This window comes from Lonchura striata, chromosome 15 (assembly GCF_046129695.1).
Source record: "Lonchura striata isolate bLonStr1 chromosome 15, bLonStr1.mat, whole genome shotgun sequence".
Classification (NCBI taxonomy): domain Eukaryota; kingdom Metazoa; phylum Chordata; class Aves; order Passeriformes; family Estrildidae; genus Lonchura; species Lonchura striata.
The window spans coordinates 1,986,290-2,003,209 of NC_134617.1; the positions used below are offsets into that span (position 1 = coordinate 1,986,290).

Sequence of the window (16,920 nt, forward strand, 5' to 3'; positions counted from 1 at the left end):
TGCCTCCTGCTCCAACCCAGTGCACGTGGAGATCTCCCCAGGGACTTTAACACACCACAAACCCCATCCCTCCCAGCACAGCACAGTCCAGTAGGATTTGGGCCATGAGAAAATCCTCCAGCTGTTGGCACTGGAGGGTTTGTGACCCCCAAATAATCCCAGCCACGCAGGTCAGTGGTACCTCCATGGAACAGGCAATCCATGGCACCCTTTAATTGTGAAAATTTGCTTTTGATGTTCAAGGTTTTACATCCTGCGCATTGCAGGCAGTTAGCAAGTCATAAAGAGCAAGAATTAATTAATCCTGGCCATACCCCCAAGTGATGTGCAGACAAACACTGAGCTCTGATAGAAACACTGCAGCCAAGGTTACTGACTTCTCCAAGGCCACAGTGAGTGTTGGAGCAGAGCTGAGGCTGAGGTGCAGAAACTGCTTGCAAAGCTCAGGCAAACTCATTTTGAGGAGGAATAACCTTCAAAAGAAACAATCCATTTAGAAAAACGTTTGTTTTTAATTCAGTGCTTTGTTAGTGCAATGCAAGTACATCCTGATCCGTGGGGTCAGGCTGTAAATATTCACTTTGGCCCATCCTGAGTGCTTGTATGCACACAAACACTTATTTATGTGCTCCATACCCTGTGGGAGAGAGCAATGAGGTATCCAGTGAGAGAGTTCAGTCCCAGCCAGGCAGAATAACAAGCTCTGGTGTGTTTTTCCAAGGCTCCACCAGCAGACTGCTGGCTGGTGGGGACAGACTTTCCCACACCAGCCCACAGTCCTGCAGCCATCCTGTTATGGAACAGAGTCACGTTGGATTTCCACCAGTTTTGGGATCTCACTGGGCAGCAGATATCCAGATATCCTCCCAAGTGCCTCCCCACAAGCCATGATTTCCTTGCAGAGTTACATGCTCTGATGATAAAATACATCAACACCTACTCCCAGGAAAATTTGCAACTGTCTTCCAAATTTCCTACAGTTTTGAATAAATAATATTCAATCCTTCCCCGCCCCTAGCCTGACATATCTCAGGCTTTGGAATGGGATGCTCAGGGAGGTTGGGAGTGTTCATCCCTGCAGGTGTCACCTGGAGGTGGCACTCAGTGCTGTGGGGACAAGGTGGGCATAGGACACAGGTGGCACTCTGTGGTCTTGGAGCTCTTTTCCAACCTGATTTTGTGACTCTGCAACACCTTTGATCATACAGTGTATATATGGGCAAACTCCCTCAAATAAAATCTGAAAACAACTGAGCTCTGTGGGGTTCCTTGATCTGGTTTAAATGTCTGCACACACAAGGAGTTTTTGCTTTTGTTGTAATTAGTGGGCATGTGCTCAGACTCTAATAATTGTTCTTAAGGCTTTTTTACCAGGCCTGACCTTCCCATTTGGACCCAATAAAGCAGATGAGCCCTGTGCCTTTTTGTTCTCAGATGACAAAATGCTCAGCATTTGGCACTCAGCTTATCTCATACGTTTGGGATTTTAATTATCAACACAAGAGCCTTCCCAAAGGCTGCCTGGGCTTTGGGTATGAAGATTATGTAGGGAATTAATGGCAGAAAAACACTTTTGTCCATTAGTTCTCTTCACTCTGGTGACTTGAAACTCTACAAACAGCTATGCTATCTTAATTCCAAAAAACACGTTTGCAATGTCATCTTTATGGAGGAAAAATATGCTCAGCTTGAGTTTTGTTTTGTGCTGCTCTGTGTACAAGAACATGAAGCTGCTGTGTATAGCAGAGTGTGTGGGGAACCCAGAGCACAGTCTGTTACCAGGCTTTATTTTTTGCACTCTCTGCTCCCATTTTTCAGTGTTCTGACTTATTGCTGATTATTCCAAGGTGCTCCAGTGCATCTGATAGTGCAGGAACTGGAACTCTCCAGTCCCAGGCTGGGATGGCTGCCGAAATGAGATAACCCAGCTGGGCATCAAGAGCACAAGAGCTGAACTTTTCTCCTCAGAGAACTGAAGCCTGCTTGGTCAGATTGACCAAAAAGCACAGAGTTTGCTTAGTTTTTATTGCAAACTGGCAGTCTGACAACACAGGGGTGGGTGGCTGGGTAGTGGGGCAGGGTGTGGACTCTGAGTGTGGACTTTCTCTTTGTGTGCAGTGAAAAATCCCGGAATCCCAGAACGGTTTGGGATGGGAGGGACTTTGTGGATCATTTTGTTCCCTGGGCAGAGACACCTTTCACTGCTGGGATACTCAGAGCTCCATCCTTGAACTCCTCGGGGATGGGGCAGAGCACAGCGGGGCACCGGGAACCGAAGGCTGTACAGAGAGCAGAGAATGAACAAAGTGAGCAGGGAATGAGCACGGGGAGCAGGGAATGAGCACAGGGAGCAGGGAATGAACACAGGGAGCAGGGAATGAGCACAGGGAGCAGGGAATGAGCACAGGGAGTGGGGAATGAGCACAGGGAGCAGGGAATGAGCACAGGGAGCAGGGAATGAGCACAGGGAGCAGGGAATGAGCACAGGGAGCAGGGAATGAACACGGGGAGCAGGGAATGAACACGGGGAGCAGGGAATGAGCACAGCCCGGCACCCACGGTCGCGGGACCCGCCTGGGCTGGGGGCACGGGGCTGGCCCCACATCCCGGTGCCGGTGCCGGGGCGGTCCCGATGTCGGTGTCGATATCGGGGCGGTCCCGATCCTGGTGCCGGTGTTGGTGTCGGTACCGGTGCCGGGGCGGTCCCATGGGCCAGAGGCGGTCCCGGTGCCGGTCCCTGTGCCGGTATCAGTGCCGAAGCGGTCTCGCGGGCCGCCGGCGGTCCCGGTGTCGGTGCCGGGGCGGTCCTGGTGTCACATTGATGTCGGGGCGGTCCCAGTCCCGGTGCCGGTCCCTGTGACAGTATTGGGACGGTCCCGCGGGCTAGAGGCGGTGCCGGTGCGGTGCCGGTCCCAGTCCCGCTGTGGTGCGGTGCCAGTGCCTGTCTCGGTGCCGTGCCGGTGCCGGGCGGTCCCGCGGGCGGTGCCAGGCGGTGCCGGTCCCGGTCCCACGGCGGCGCGGGGCGGTCCCGGTCTGGGTCTCGGTGCCGGTGCCGGTCCCCGCCGGGGCGGGGCGGAGCCGCGGGCGGTATCAGTCTCAGTCCCGGTGCCGGTCCCGGTGCCGGTCCCGGTGCTGGTCCCTGTCTCGGTCCCCCGCCGGGGCGGGGCGGTGTCGCGGGCGGTGCTGGTGCCGGTGCCGGTGCCGGTCTCAATCCCTGTGCCGGTCTCAGTCCCGGTCCCGGTCTCAGTCCCGGTGCCGGTCTCGGTGCCGGTGCTGGTCCCGGTCTCAGTCCCGGTGCCGGTCCCAGTCCCGGTCTCGGTCCCGGTCTCAGTCCCGGTGCCGGTCTCGGTGCCGGTGCCGGTGCCGGTCCCCGCCGCGGGGGCGGTGCCGCGGGAGGTGCCGGTCTCAGTCCCGGTGCCGGTCCCAGTCCCGGTCTCAGTCCCGGTCTCGGTGCCGGTCCCAGTGCCGGTCTCGGTGCCGGTCCCGGTCCCAGTGCCGGTCCCGGCGCCGATCCCGGTCCCGCTCCCGGTGCCGGTGCCGGTCCCCGCCGCGGGGCGGTGCCGCGGGGCGGTGCCGCGGGCGGGCCGGGCCGGGCAGGCCGCGCCCCGGGGGCGGCGCTCGGTGCCGGGGGCGGCTCCGCTGCCATCGCGCCTGCCCGGCCGGCGGCGGAGCTCGGCGCAGGGGAGGGGGCGGGGGGCGGCTCGGCGGCGGTCTGCGGGCCCCATGGGCGGGTGTGTGGGCTCCCACCACGACTCCTCGGGCAGCCTCAACGAGAACTCGGACGGCACCGGAGGTGAGCGGGGCGCCGCGCCGGGCCGGGCCGGGGGGCCCGCGGGGGGACCCCGGGGCGGGCGCTGCGGGCCGGGGCCTGCGGCGGGCGGGGGGAGCCGCGTCCGGCCCGGATCGTGCCCGCTCCGTGCCCGCTCCGTGCCCGCTCCGCGCCCGCTCCGTGCCCGCTCCGTGCCCCGGCTCTGCCCGGGGCCGGGCGGCGCTCGGAGGGCGCAGCCCCCGCCCCGCTCCGCGGCCGTGCCGGGCCGTGCCCGGAGCGGGGTCGGGTCCGTCTCGCTGGGGGAGCTCAGGGATGCGGCCCCTGCTGCCACAAAGCCGGGCTGCGGAAAGGGCCTGCCCGCGGCTCCCGAAGTTTGTTTTCCTCCTTGCGGTGTGCGGGAAAGGATTCCTCGGGTCCTGGCGGTGCTGCGGTGTGTTTTTCAGCCGGGAGAGGTGCTTGGCTCCAGCCTCGGCTGGAGACCGGAGCGATTCGCGGAGATGCTGGATGGAGCAGCGTGGGCTCTGTCGCTCCGTGCGAGTGCTGCCCGACCTGGGCAGCAAAGCCAGCGTGCAGACGCTGCTGCAGTGTCAGCAGCCTTTCACCGGCGGGCTTTTCTCCAGCTGAAAGCCTGAATGATTGCTTTCTCAATGTTTGTGGACCCCTGGTGTTCTCCAGCTGAGCTGCGTATGTTTTATAGTCATTTTAAGTCAGCCTACCAACAGGACACTTGACTTATAAGTCGTCCTCACACATGCAGGGTCCACAGATTTCAGGAGAGTTGCTGATCTGGGTTTGTGTTTTCCCCTGTGCCTTACAGAATGTTATTTATCAGTCTGGTTTTGTTTCGGATGTCCCAGCTGATGGGTGTTCTTTCCATCAGTGACTTTGCTGTCATTCCATAATGTAAAAATATGCAGCACTTGGAGTTGTATCTGAACCAAACATCTGCTGCTTAATGCCAGAGACAGAGTTCATGGAAATACCAGAATTCCAGCTGCTAAGAACTATGTGGGATTTCACAGAATCCATGAATAGCTGGGGTTGGGGGTGACCTCTGGAGATCGTCCAGTCCAACCCCCCTACTAAGGCAGGGCCATCCAGAGCAGATGACACAGGGACACATCCAGGTGGGTTTGGAATGGAGAGGGAGGCTCCAAAACCTCCTGTGGATTTAATCACATCAGTGTCATTAAAAGGAATTTTATAGCTTTGAGTATGAGTCTTCCTTACTCTATTAGTAAAAAGGGAAGAAGTGGGTTACCTAAAATGCATCTGTACTGAGCAGATTTACCAACCAGTAAAAACCTGTAGGAGTGCTGAGCACAACGGACCAGTCAAAGAACAGCAGGAATCATCACATGCCCCAAAATATTGACCACAAAATAGCGTTAAAAGCTCCACTGGTGCTTGTCCTGAGATGTGCTGTGGTGTTATGAGGTGAGATCATGTCACAGAAATAGGCTCGGTTTAATTTCCTTGCTCTTATCTCACGTGTGAGACCGAATGAATGAGATCGAAGAACATGATCAGGCTTTGGGTGATACTGTAAAACAGATTCCACTCCCCGGAGCAGCATGTGAGGTGGGCAGGCTCCATCCAGGCTTTCTGTGTCCCTGCCAGGGCATGGCATGGCACTCTGCTGCTCTGGGGTTAAATAACCCATTGTGCCTGGTGCATTGCAACAGCAGCTGGGCTTTCAAGATGTAAGAGATGTGAAATTCGTGTCAGCTGGCTCGTGTTGATTCATGCTCTCAGGGTAATGTTCCTTAAGGTTGTCTCGCTGAAGTGAGAAGCGCTGAAATTTCACTTGAATGATGAGCTTCTTAGGACTGTCTTAAACAATCAGCTCCAGTGTGCAATAGGCTGTTTTGTAATGCTACAGATCTGTTCCTGCCTCTCCACAAGGAGGAAGGGGGGGGTAGGTTAAGCTCTGAGTATTTTCTCTAAACGTGACTCCCCAGGTGTTGAAGTCCAGCCTGCCCTGGTTCCGAGCTTCACAAATTCTGCCAGCCTGCCCTCAGCAAGCCTGAATCCTGACTTGCTCTCTCAGGGGAGCTTCTGTCTGGAGGCATCAGCCAGTGAAGCAGCTGAAGCACAAGTGAACACGGTTTGGAGTTCAGAGCTGTGCAGAGAGATGACTTTTTCCTGTTACCCAAGTGAGGCTCGTTTCCCCCAGCTCCGGGGTTGTGACCTAACCCGCTACATTCGCTTTCAGATTGCTGTCGGTGAGCAGGGCCAGAACGTTTTGAAATCCTAGGAAGGTGTTTTGGAACACGCCGATTCTAACTTGCCAGTGATGGACTTGTTTTGGAGAGGCTTTGTCTTTTCCCCGGAATGGAAAAGTTTCCTGGAGAATTGCGAGAGCTTGATTAGACAGCAGTGGCTGTGTGCGATGCTGGGTGAAAGCAGAGCCAGCTCTCAAAGTCTGATTCATCCCAGTTTCAATTTATTCCAGGGCAGCAGGGAGTGGCAAAATCGTGCTCAATTGTGTTATTGGAGTTGAGAGGAGGATTTGTCACATCCCTGTATTCTCTTCAGTGTTTTTGTCCGTGGCCAGCACTTCCCGTTGCTCGTGTGCAGCTTGGCAGAGCTGACGGCATGTCCTGGCCACGTGTGCTTCTTTTGTCTCTTACTGTGGGCATTTTTCAAGGTCAGGATGCCTGTGTGTGTCAGGAGAGCTGATGTGGATCCTCAGGTGTGTCTGCATGTGTGAGATGGAGCTAATCAAAAGCCCAGCTTATTGCACAGTTCTGTTTGTGGTGACCGGAGCAGGAGGAGGCTGTTCCTCACCAAGAATTTAACAGATGCTGCTCTGCCCATCAGGCTGGAAATGAAATGGGCTTTGCAGATTGGTACCAGCTGTTTCATTAGCTCTGCTCTTTTTAGCGAGTTTTCATTTCACCAGGAAAAGTTCCTGTCTCAATGCTTGATATGTTATAGCCCAGCAGAACCAAATTGTGGTGGGTGTCCTGGGTGGGTTTACTGGGGAGTCATTAAAGGGCATCATTAACTGGTTTATAGACACAGATTTTCCCCAGATCATCCCTTTAGCTCAGCTGTCTCCCACCTAACAGCCCAAGGTTTCAGGAGCTGAGCACTGCATCTCCTCCAGCTGTGCCCTGCCAAAGGTGACCGAGTTCCTGCAGGGTGCTGAGAGCAGGGGAGAAATAACTTCTGCAGCCACTCCCCAGGCTGTGTCACCTCTTCACGTGAGCTTTTGGGCTTGGAATGAACTGCTGGAAAACTCTGCCCTAGTGCCTGTCCATCAGGTATGTTCAGGAAAACCAGCAGAGCTGTGCCAGCTCCCATCCCCATGGGCAGGTCCTTCCTGGAGGGCTCCTCCATTTCTTTTCTCTTTCCTGAGGGGAGCAGCAAGAGGGAAAAGGAGGAACCTGCTCATTCTCTCGTGGCAAACTCTCACCCCTCTCAGAAGCTGCATATTACTTTGTCTGACGTGGTGAAGCTCAGTGAGACAGTGACTTGTGTGGAGTGAGGGAAAAGCAGGGAATCCAGTGGCTGGAAGCATGAGTCGTTCCACATTAAGGATTTTGGCTGCAGCTGTCTGATTGCTGCTGAGCTCTCCTTGACACGACGCTCTCTGCAGTTCTTGTCGCCCTTCCTTGGGAGCAAAGATGCTGATTCTGTTTGAAATTTGTCTTCTTTCCTGCTGCCCCCATCACCCAGCAGTGAGAACAGGGCCAAGTGGAAATAATCTGCCAGAATGGGAGATGATTCAAACTATCAATTCCTCCCGTGGAGTTTGATGCAGTGCTGGAGCTTCATTAACTCAGAGAAAGGCAAATATTGTGCTCCACCTCTGCTCTCAGCAACTGGACAACAGTTTCTTAAATATTTTCCTTGAGTGCTGTGCAGGGCTGCGTATCACATGGCTAATTGGAAGTCACAATAAGTGCTTTCATGGTGCTTCTCTGCAAGACTGACCAGGGGAATTTGCATATTAAGCAGTGAGATTTGTTGCTCACAATTGCACTAATACAGCCGGGCTCTGCTTGGCTGGCACGGGGGGGTTAAACAAGCAGCTCATGACTGAGCACTTGAGAGCATTTGGTGCCTCCCTTTTGTACTGGAGCACACAAAGACTCTCCCAGAGGGATTTTTCGGTGGGTTGGAGCTGTTGGGTGCAGGCTGGGATGCTTTTTCACTGCCATCTGAAAGAGGCACCTCTGGATTTCAGGTAGTTCCTGCTGGTCTGGAATACAGGGTTGACAAAAATATTGATAAATCAGAGCTGGCTTTTGCTGTTAGGTCCTATTGTGGGGTGTTTTCTATGGTTTATTTTGGTTTGGGGGATTTTTTTAATAGAATAACCGAAAAAGCTTAGCATGGCTCTGAAACTTGCTCCAAATCCTTCCTGCTCCATGCCTGAGTGTATTTGTGGGCTGTTTTGTATGGTTTGCTTTGGTTTCAGGTTTTTGTTTGGTTTTTTTTTTTCTTTTAATGGAATAACCAAAAAAGCTTAGCATGGCTCTGAAACTTGCTCCATATCCTTCCTGCTCCATGCCTGGGTGTATTTAAAGGATGTGTAGATGGAGCACCTGGGGATGTGGTTTAGAGGTGACAGTGATGGGTTAATGATGATCCTAAAGGTCTTTTCCAACCTAAATGAGTCTGTGATTTCCACAAGAGTTATGTGTGGATTTTATTAGGGTTGTGGAATAAAAGTAGCCTTTAACTCTTACTTCCTGAGGGCTGGGCACCCACAGCCTCCTGGAGATTATTAGGATCTGGGAATGGGTGCTGACAACCCCTGATAATTCAGTCCCAAGTGCTCATCTCCTGGCGGGTCACTCTGCTGCTGTGACACTTTTCATTTGTAAACTGAGACTCGGTTTTGTTTTCCAGGTGATAACAAGGAGCTCTCAGAAACCGAAATAAAGTGTTATTTTTGCTGTTAATAAGGGCTGGCAAACGAAGCTGTTTGGTTTCCTTTTTGGCTGGTTCCTCCATGTAATTGTTTGTTTGGCTTCTAGATGAAGTGATTTATTTTAATTTCTCTGTTTGGGATTGCAGTGTTGAAAACGACAACATCCTCCTTCACCGAATGCTAAATACAATAAATTGAACAGTCATTGTGCTTTGGAGATTTTTGATAAATGGAAAATATTATTAGTTGCCAGCTTGAATAAACTCCACAAAGCAGCCATCCACTCTCATTGCAGCAAGTAACATGATAGCTATTATTTTTCATGTGAATGTTGAATAATAGAATTTATGAGTCACAAATTATAATACAGTTGAAGCCTGAAATACAGATTTGCCTTGTGGTTAAGTTGTAAAATCTTGTGAGTCTTCTTGTAGGTACAAGGAAGGGTCAAGTTGGCCTGAATTGCTTTGGTTACCTCTAAAAAAGATAGAATATAAAGATCTGGAAAGTTCATGACCAAATGGCCATGATTGAGAAGGGAATAACTCCTGTTTATAATTTAGAGTGTGATGTAACAATCACCTTCATCCTCTTTTCTAGACAGACACTGTGTATAAATGTCAGATACATTTTTAAACAGATTATTTTCAATTTGCCACCTTGGCTTTCTCTGCCTTAAAGTTCAGCCTTCTTTGCTGCAAGTATTTCAGTTGGGTTTTATCTCTTAATCTTTTCTTTTTTTTTTTTTTTTTAATGGGGTTTTTTTCCCAAATAATTTATGGCTCCTAGAGAAGAATGTGGGATTTTTTGGGGGGGAAGTTCTGTCCCCAGCAGCCAGGATGGAGCAGGGAATGTCCATGGAGCATCCCCTGGGTATGGAATGTCCAACCAAGGAGGGTATTTTGCTTCTCCTTCACCTTCTCTCCGTGCAGGTGCTTTGGGTGGAGCTTGGGGAGGTTTTAGGGTTTGCTGGAAGCTCTGGAGGATTCCTCCTCCTTTTGCAAGGCTCATTGTGAGTGCTGAGGTTCAGTCACCCAAAATCAGTGGTTCCTGACTGTGGAATAAAACACTTTTCTTGCACTCCGAGGTTTTCTGTTACAGTTTCATCTGCTGCTTCTGTGTTGTCTGGAAATTTAGAGTTGACAAAACAGAAATGTTCCGCTAATTAGGAAGTAAGTTTTTTAGATTTTTTTTTTTTTTTTAATTGGTTTGTTTTCTTGTTTTTTTAAGAAAACAAAAAGGTTTCCCCTCACGTGGGGATTGTGTTTGCAGTGTAATTCAGTGTTTCAGGCTGAGTTATCCACAGCAGAAGAGGTGATGGATCCAAAGCATCCTGCAGGGCTGCATCCCAAAGCTGCAGGAATGCTGGTGGCACTGGCTGTGGAAAACACCTCCAGCACGGGATGCCAGCTGATACTGCACTCCTTGACCTGTGTGCAGGGAAAATAGCTCTTGTGCTTTATTTAAGGTTCAGCTGGGACCTGAATTTTGCATTTACTGCCTTGTGCTGGCCCTGGCACACTCAGATTTAATGCAGGTGAGAGCTGGACAAAAGATGGGGCACAGCAAACTGCAGGAAGTGCTTTTGTTCTGTTCTCCATTTTAGGAGTAAATTAAAAACTGTCCCAAATGCTGAATGAGGCTGAAGTTTCTTAGACTACCTTAAATATTTAAAATGCCATCAGTCTCATCCTGAGGCTTCCCAGCACTGGGAAATGCAAGGGCACTGCAGGTTCTGCAGGTAATAAATGCAGGAGCAATGACTGGATGCTATCAATTTGCAGGACCTGCTCCACATCCACTTGACCTCTCAGGCCTGATGGAAAACATTTGGAAATTGTCCTTCCCAAAGCAGAAATGCTGCTGGGCTTGTGGATTAGAGCAGTTTTAGCAGCTCCTCCCTTCAGCCTTTTCTCAGTGTCCTTTTCCCTGCCCATCTCCCCCTCTCCTCAGTGAGCAGGATTTAAAAAGGAAAATTCAAAGCCCTGCTTGAAAGCCATTTGTGGGAGGAGATGGGCACAGCTCTCAAGAGCTGATTTTTTTATTTTTTGCTTCTGGAAAATCTCAGATGTGCTGGAGGATTTAATATGTGTCTGTCTATCTATGTGTGTATAAAGACATCCTTGTGCTGCAGATGAGGTGGAAGGGAGGGGATTTGGGGAGTTTCTGCATGATTTGTCATGTGGTTTTCCCCCATATTCTCAACCATGAAAGCAGAGGCACTTCACAAATGCTGGTGAAAAATGCTTCAGTAGTTTGCAGCAAGAGCAGGTAGTGCCCAGGGGGAAAAGATTAGAGGCTAAAATGGGAAAATGTGTCACACAGAGAATGGTAGCTCTGCACATGTTTAACAGGGAAAGTTTACTCTTAAAACATATATATTCAGTCCACCATTACCACCACTTTTCTATAAATAAATTACTTTTCATCCCCTGAAATGATAAACATTTTAGAGCTCGTAACAGCTTCCAGTTTATAATAATGTATAATAAATGTAGCAACTATAAATAATTCTCTTAGTTCAGACAACAGATTCTGGAGGGAGGCATTTTTCACCTTTTCCCAGAGGAGCCGTGTGCTCTTTGAGAGCACTCCCAGGGCCTGAAATGGCATCGGAAGCAGAGCACAGCACTTTGGGATTGGAAGCTTGTTACCTTGCTATTTTTAAAATCCAGTCATGAAGCTCCATCTCTGCTCCCATGCTGTGATGAAGGGCACTGTGGATTCAGCAGAAGACTCTCTCCGTGGCATTTACTTTGTTGCTTTATTTCCCTGCCACAGAACCCTCCTCTCCTGTGATTTCCTGCCTGTGTGGGTAAATACAGACTCTTTGCAAAAGAGCACCTACAGAATAGCAGAGGGTTCCTGCAGCTGCCAAATGCCATTTTCTCCTCTCTGCCAATTGTTTTTGGTTTTTTTTTTTGGCCCCACGCTGCTGTGGGAGCACCTGAGCCTGCAGCAGAGCATCAGCAAGCACAGGATAATGGCTGGCTGGAGAATTTAAGGAAGAATTGTTAATTCCCATGCACTGGCTGCACAAAGCATTTCCTGGAAAAGCTGTCAGCGAGCCCTGTCTGTGTCACACGTGCTGGATTCGTGCCTTCAGAGTGGCTTTGGGTGTGTTTTTCTGCCTCTCAGGTGCACACAGAAGCTAGGTATGTCAAAAGAGTGCCTTTAATGCAGAATATTGAAGAATATTGGCTCCTGAGCCATTGCACTGCGTCCCTGTCCCTCAGAGGGGGCGTGCCCCGAGTGGGAAGGGGACACCCAAATCTTGGGGCATGCAAATGAATTTTAGATTTTTTTTTTAAATGCAGGTACAAATCCCATTCCTACCTAGCATGGCTGTGGCTGCTCCCAGCTTGTTGCCCCTCCCCAGGGTGAGAGGACATGGGAAGGAGCAGTTGGGAAGTTTTTTGGGAAGCACGATGGTCACCCGAAGGTTGGGTGCAGTTGCCCTGGCTGGATGAATTCCCAGGTGAGATAAATTTAGTGGCAGTGATACCTTGAGAAGGCTGAGCTAGAGCAGAGGCTGGGCAGAGCTACAGAATAAAGCAGGGATTTATTAAAAGATCTCCTCAATGGATCCACCTTGGGCAGCACAAGAGCCCAGCCAGGGCTGCACCCAAGGTGAACCAAAATGGCACAAAATGAACCCAAGGTGAACCAAAATGGCACAAAATGAACCCAAGATGAACCAAAATGGTACAAAATGAACCCAAGATGAACCAAAATGGCACCAAATGAACCCAAGATGAACCAAAATGGTCCCAAAATCCCTGACCAGTCACAGGGTCTCTCACTTTGATCAGTTCTGCTCCATTGGCACCTTGGAGTTCATTGTCCCATTCCAGCTCCAGCCCATCAGTCCCATCCTGCTTGTTTTTCTCTCTCCAGCCCACGCTGTTTGTGCTCCTGGGCTGAGATTTGGATCATTTGTCTTTGGTGCCCAGCTGGAGCAGGAATTGTTTTGTCTCTGCTCTGTGCAGAGAGCTCAGCATCCCCTCATATGAAGCTCAGAACTGCAACTAAAGCAGCACAGAATCTGCTGTTGATGCCTCAGCTTTTAGCTTTTTCTATTTCTCAGAGTCAAACATGTTCAGCTGACACTCCAGTGCTTCCCAATTCCAAGGAGCAGCATTCCCAGATTTGCCAGTGCCCCCATGGCTGAGGCTGAACCAAAATCTCCTTTTCCCTGAACATTTCCATCCTCTCAGTGCCCAAAATTACCAAAGTTGCTCTGGATGCGTTGGGAAATCACAGCTCCCAGCTGAGGGGGAGCACTGGGAGGGCTGAAGAAGAGGAAAGCTGTCACACAGCTATTTAAACATTGTTTTTTAGAACAGTTAGATTTCTCATGAGTTGCATGTTGATGACTTGGCTCGGTGAAACACGTTAGCAGACTGATTTTCTTTTTTTTGTGATTTGTTTTTTTTGCTCTGTGCCCACATAAGTTCATTAAAAGCACATGGGTTCTTATAAATATGAGGTGCTTTTAGAACAAAAATGCCTTCTGTGAAGTGCTGATCAATATTGGATATTATCCTGAGACAGGTTTAAATGCTCATTTGAGATGAGTTCTCACTCTTTTGTGTGTTTTTCACATCCATAGCTCTCCATTGTGTGTTTATCCAGATCTAAAAGTAGCTCTGGTGCCAAAAAGCTCGAATTTCAACAGAAAACCACATGATTATTGCTTTACTGAAGTCACACACTTCCAGTCACTCACAGATTGGATGGCCCCACATGGATATTGCAGCAAAAATCCCATTTTTTGCTGCCTTGGTGCATCCCAACAAATCACATTCCTTGTGTGTATCCAGGGCTCTCCTTTTAACACAGCACTAAAATAGCTCCAAAAATACTACAGGCACAGATTTGTCTTTATCTGAAACTCCTGCAAAATAGAGCAGGGAATACAAGATTTCAGTCTGGCAGCTGGGAAGGAAAAAGGAGCAGCAGCATTGTCAGATTGTTGTGGTTTGGTGTTACCAGGCAGTACCAGAATAAAAATCCTTTCGTTGTAAATAAGCTTTTACTTCTTGAGCTCTGCCTCAGAATGGAGACTTCCTAATGGAGTGTAGACAGAGATTATTTTCTGTAAGTCTCTAAAAACACTTGGACTGTGTTTGGGGGCTTTATTCTCTTAAATAACACAAGCTTTAGAAAACATTACAGCTTCCTCTCAGTTGTTAGAGGTGAGTCTGTGTATGTGCTCTGGCTCCCTGGGGAAGTTTTGTGCCCTTTCTAATTCTCCTAAATATTGGTGTCGTAGGAATTAGGTTTAAGTTGAGGAGGAGAAGTTGTGGCTTTCAGTTAAATCATCACTCGGGCAGCTTGAAAATTGAAATTTTAGCTTGAAAATTTAAATAATCTGCTGGGTTTTGGAGTGTTAGTGCTCAGCAGTGGGGAAAACACAATCAGCCAATTAAACAGGGACCCAGATTTCTCTTTTTTATCTCTAACATGGCAAGAGTGGGAGGGCTCCAAACACTCCCCAGTCCCAGCCTTCATCCATCTCGGGATCAATCATGATCAGTTCTCAGGGAGCAAATTTCCCTAAGAATTTTTGAGTTAAATTTACTGAAATCGGTGCTTACCACAACTTCTTCAAAATACTGCTTTGGGAAATCAGCACGTTCCTTTGTAAAATTATTTTTTCCTTCTTTATCCATCCCAAATAAAGTGTTTTATCTTAGGAATGCAACTGCTGCTCTTTCTGACTCTGATCATGTTTTTCCTGCTGATTGGTGTGCTGCAGGACTGGGGAAGGAACTACATTAGCATTTTATCTTACTGTGCTGGGAAACTTATTAGCAAGAGTTAATCATTTGCATTGAGCTCACATTAGTTAAGAAAATATTGGAGATATTTAGGGGTGGGGGAGGAAGTGTTTTGGTTGCTGCCAGTGTCCTGCTTTAACATGTCTTGGCAGCTCTGTCCAGAGGGATGCTGAGCTGCTGATCTGATAATTGAGCCTGTTAAAAATCCATTTTATTAAGTAAAAAATACATTTTAAGTATTAAGTAGCGACAATTCAGTTTAAAACAAAGTTCTGCAAAGTCCAAGATGCCAAAGGCTTCTGTATCTCTGCTTCAGTGCTGTGTCAAACAGAATATTCTGCCTGAGAAATTCTACCAACTGATCTAATCTTGTCTTGAAACTCTTTCCAGGTTTGCCTGCTCAAGGATTCTGTCGCTATCTGATTGCTGTGCCTGCCAAATTTCCAGGCTGAATTCATCTCCCATTGATAAAGTGCATTTCTCTCTGCTCACTGCATTCACCCTTCCTTCTTTCACACGTCTCATTTCGTTATTATGAATTAATCAGGGGATTTTTTCCAGCTGAGGGGACTCTTGCCATGCAATTCAAGTTTAGAGATCTGCACCTTTTCTTGTGTGTTGAAACTTTCCAACTTTTGTTGAAGGTTAATCAATTAGGAGCCCTTGTTCTCACAGAGCATTTTTCTATCAAGACATTTCAGAGATTAATGCTTGTTAAAGGCAGTTTTGAGGCTAATAACAGGCCCCTGTGAATGGGGGAGCTGGGTGGATGCTGCTCAGATAAAAACATTTTTAATGCATTTTTCTCCTGCTCATCCTCAGTCTGAAAGTGGCCCCAGTTCTGCTGCTCTGGGCTTTGAGATGCCTTTGTTCAGAGCTGTGGAATCAGCACTTCCTGGGCATGGGTTGTTCATTAGAGCACAGTAATTAGTGAATTTGTCATGGCCTTGCATGCAGCCATTCTTATCCTTTCCACTGCTGCAGTGAAATCAGCAGGTTTGGGTGTTGGGGTTGGATTTCCCCAACGCTTTCAGGAGTTCCTTTCTCTAAACCAAATAATCACACCTGCCCTGAGAAGCCCTGGGAGAGGTGGGCTCTTGTTTTCAGGTGGCTGAAATAAAAATGTCTTTTTAATAATGCATCCTCACTGCCAGTCAAACTTCTCATCCTTAATGTGAAACTATTTTCCCTTGCAGAAAGGGGAACAGGGGTGAGAAGAGGCTCTGTCTAGTAATGGAGAGTTCTGCTTCAACTCAGAACTTTTCTTGCAGACACTTTAAAGCCCAGCATCTTCACACACTTATTCAATCTGTTATTACATCAATTATGTCGTAAATAATGGGGAAAAGTAGGGAAAGTGCATCTGTCCTGACAAAAAGCTCTGCTCTTGCTTTGCAGCGATGCCACAGGAGAAATAAGCTCCTTGAGCATTATGGTGAGGACTTTTTTAGAAAAGACAAGCAGAGCCCACGGCCAAATCCTGCTTAGTTCCTGCAGGGTGTAGAACAGCTGAGAGCATTGCCAGCACATCACTGTGCTGCCCCTTGTGAGCCTGCCCCGAGTTGTGGAGAATTAAATGCATTTTCAATCAAATCCTGTGATCCCTGCCTTTGAAAAGAACTTACTCAGGGGCTGCTGTGTCCGTAGGAAACACTGAGCATGCATCGCTCAGGCCATTAATAGAGCTAAAGCCTGGTGTGCTCAGGGACTCCTGAAAGAGATCAGATTAATGTGCTAAAGGTGGAAAGGCTCTGTCTGCTTTAATCTTGCTCCATTTCAGCAATTTCAATGAAGGGGGCATTTTCCTGTGCTTCCTCCAAGGTCCCTCCATCTCAGGAGGTGCTCTCTGTGCTTGGCACCGCTGCCAGGAGAGGAGGCCTTGATTAAGTTCCTAATTTGGGGGGGGATTTGAAATGCTTAGGGTTGGATCCACTGGCACAGGGTGCCCAGAGCAGCTGGCAGTGCCCAAGGCCAGGCTGGCTGTCCCCACCTGGGACAGTGGCAGTGTCCTTGCTCAGGGCTGGGGGTGGCACTGGATGTCCCTCAAGGTCCCTTCCCACCCAAACCATTCTCTGATTGCATCAATAATCCTTGAGGCTGTTTTTTCCCCAAGAACATCCACAGGGGGATAAAAAGGCCTTCAAAGGATGGAGTTTTAAGACTGCTTTGTTCAGTGCTCCCATTTACAGGATTGGGTTGGTTTGTTTTTTTTTTTTTTTTTCCCTGGATGTACAAGACATCCAGGTATTTATACAAGTTGCAGCAAAGGTTTGCACATTTTTCATTTTAGCCTAGATTGCTTTCTAATTATCCGAGCAATCCACTGATATCCTTATCTGTTATTACTTGCCTCTAACTTGGGGATAAATGTGGATTTCTTAACAAAATGAGTACTTGAAGGGTAGGAATTCCTTATGGCCAAGAGGTTGGTCATGTGTTCTACACTAAATTCCATCTCTTGAGCTTTATCCAGCAAGGGTGCT

General features: G+C 48.9%; 1 protein-coding gene across 1 annotated transcript in view; it reads left to right on the forward strand.

The window, feature by feature from the left end:
- The first annotated feature begins 3,652 nt into the window (after positions 1 to 3,652).
- The window catches only part of UBTD2 (ubiquitin domain containing 2), a 41,615-nt gene continuing 28,347 nt past the window's right edge, over positions 3,653 to 16,920 (forward strand). Inside the window, exon 1 of the mRNA XM_021532123.3 lies at positions 3,653 to 3,793. Within this exon, the coding sequence (XP_021387798.1) occupies positions 3,724 to 3,793 (70 nt within the window). The 5' untranslated portion in view covers positions 3,653 to 3,723. The remainder of the gene's footprint in view (positions 3,794 to 16,920) is intronic.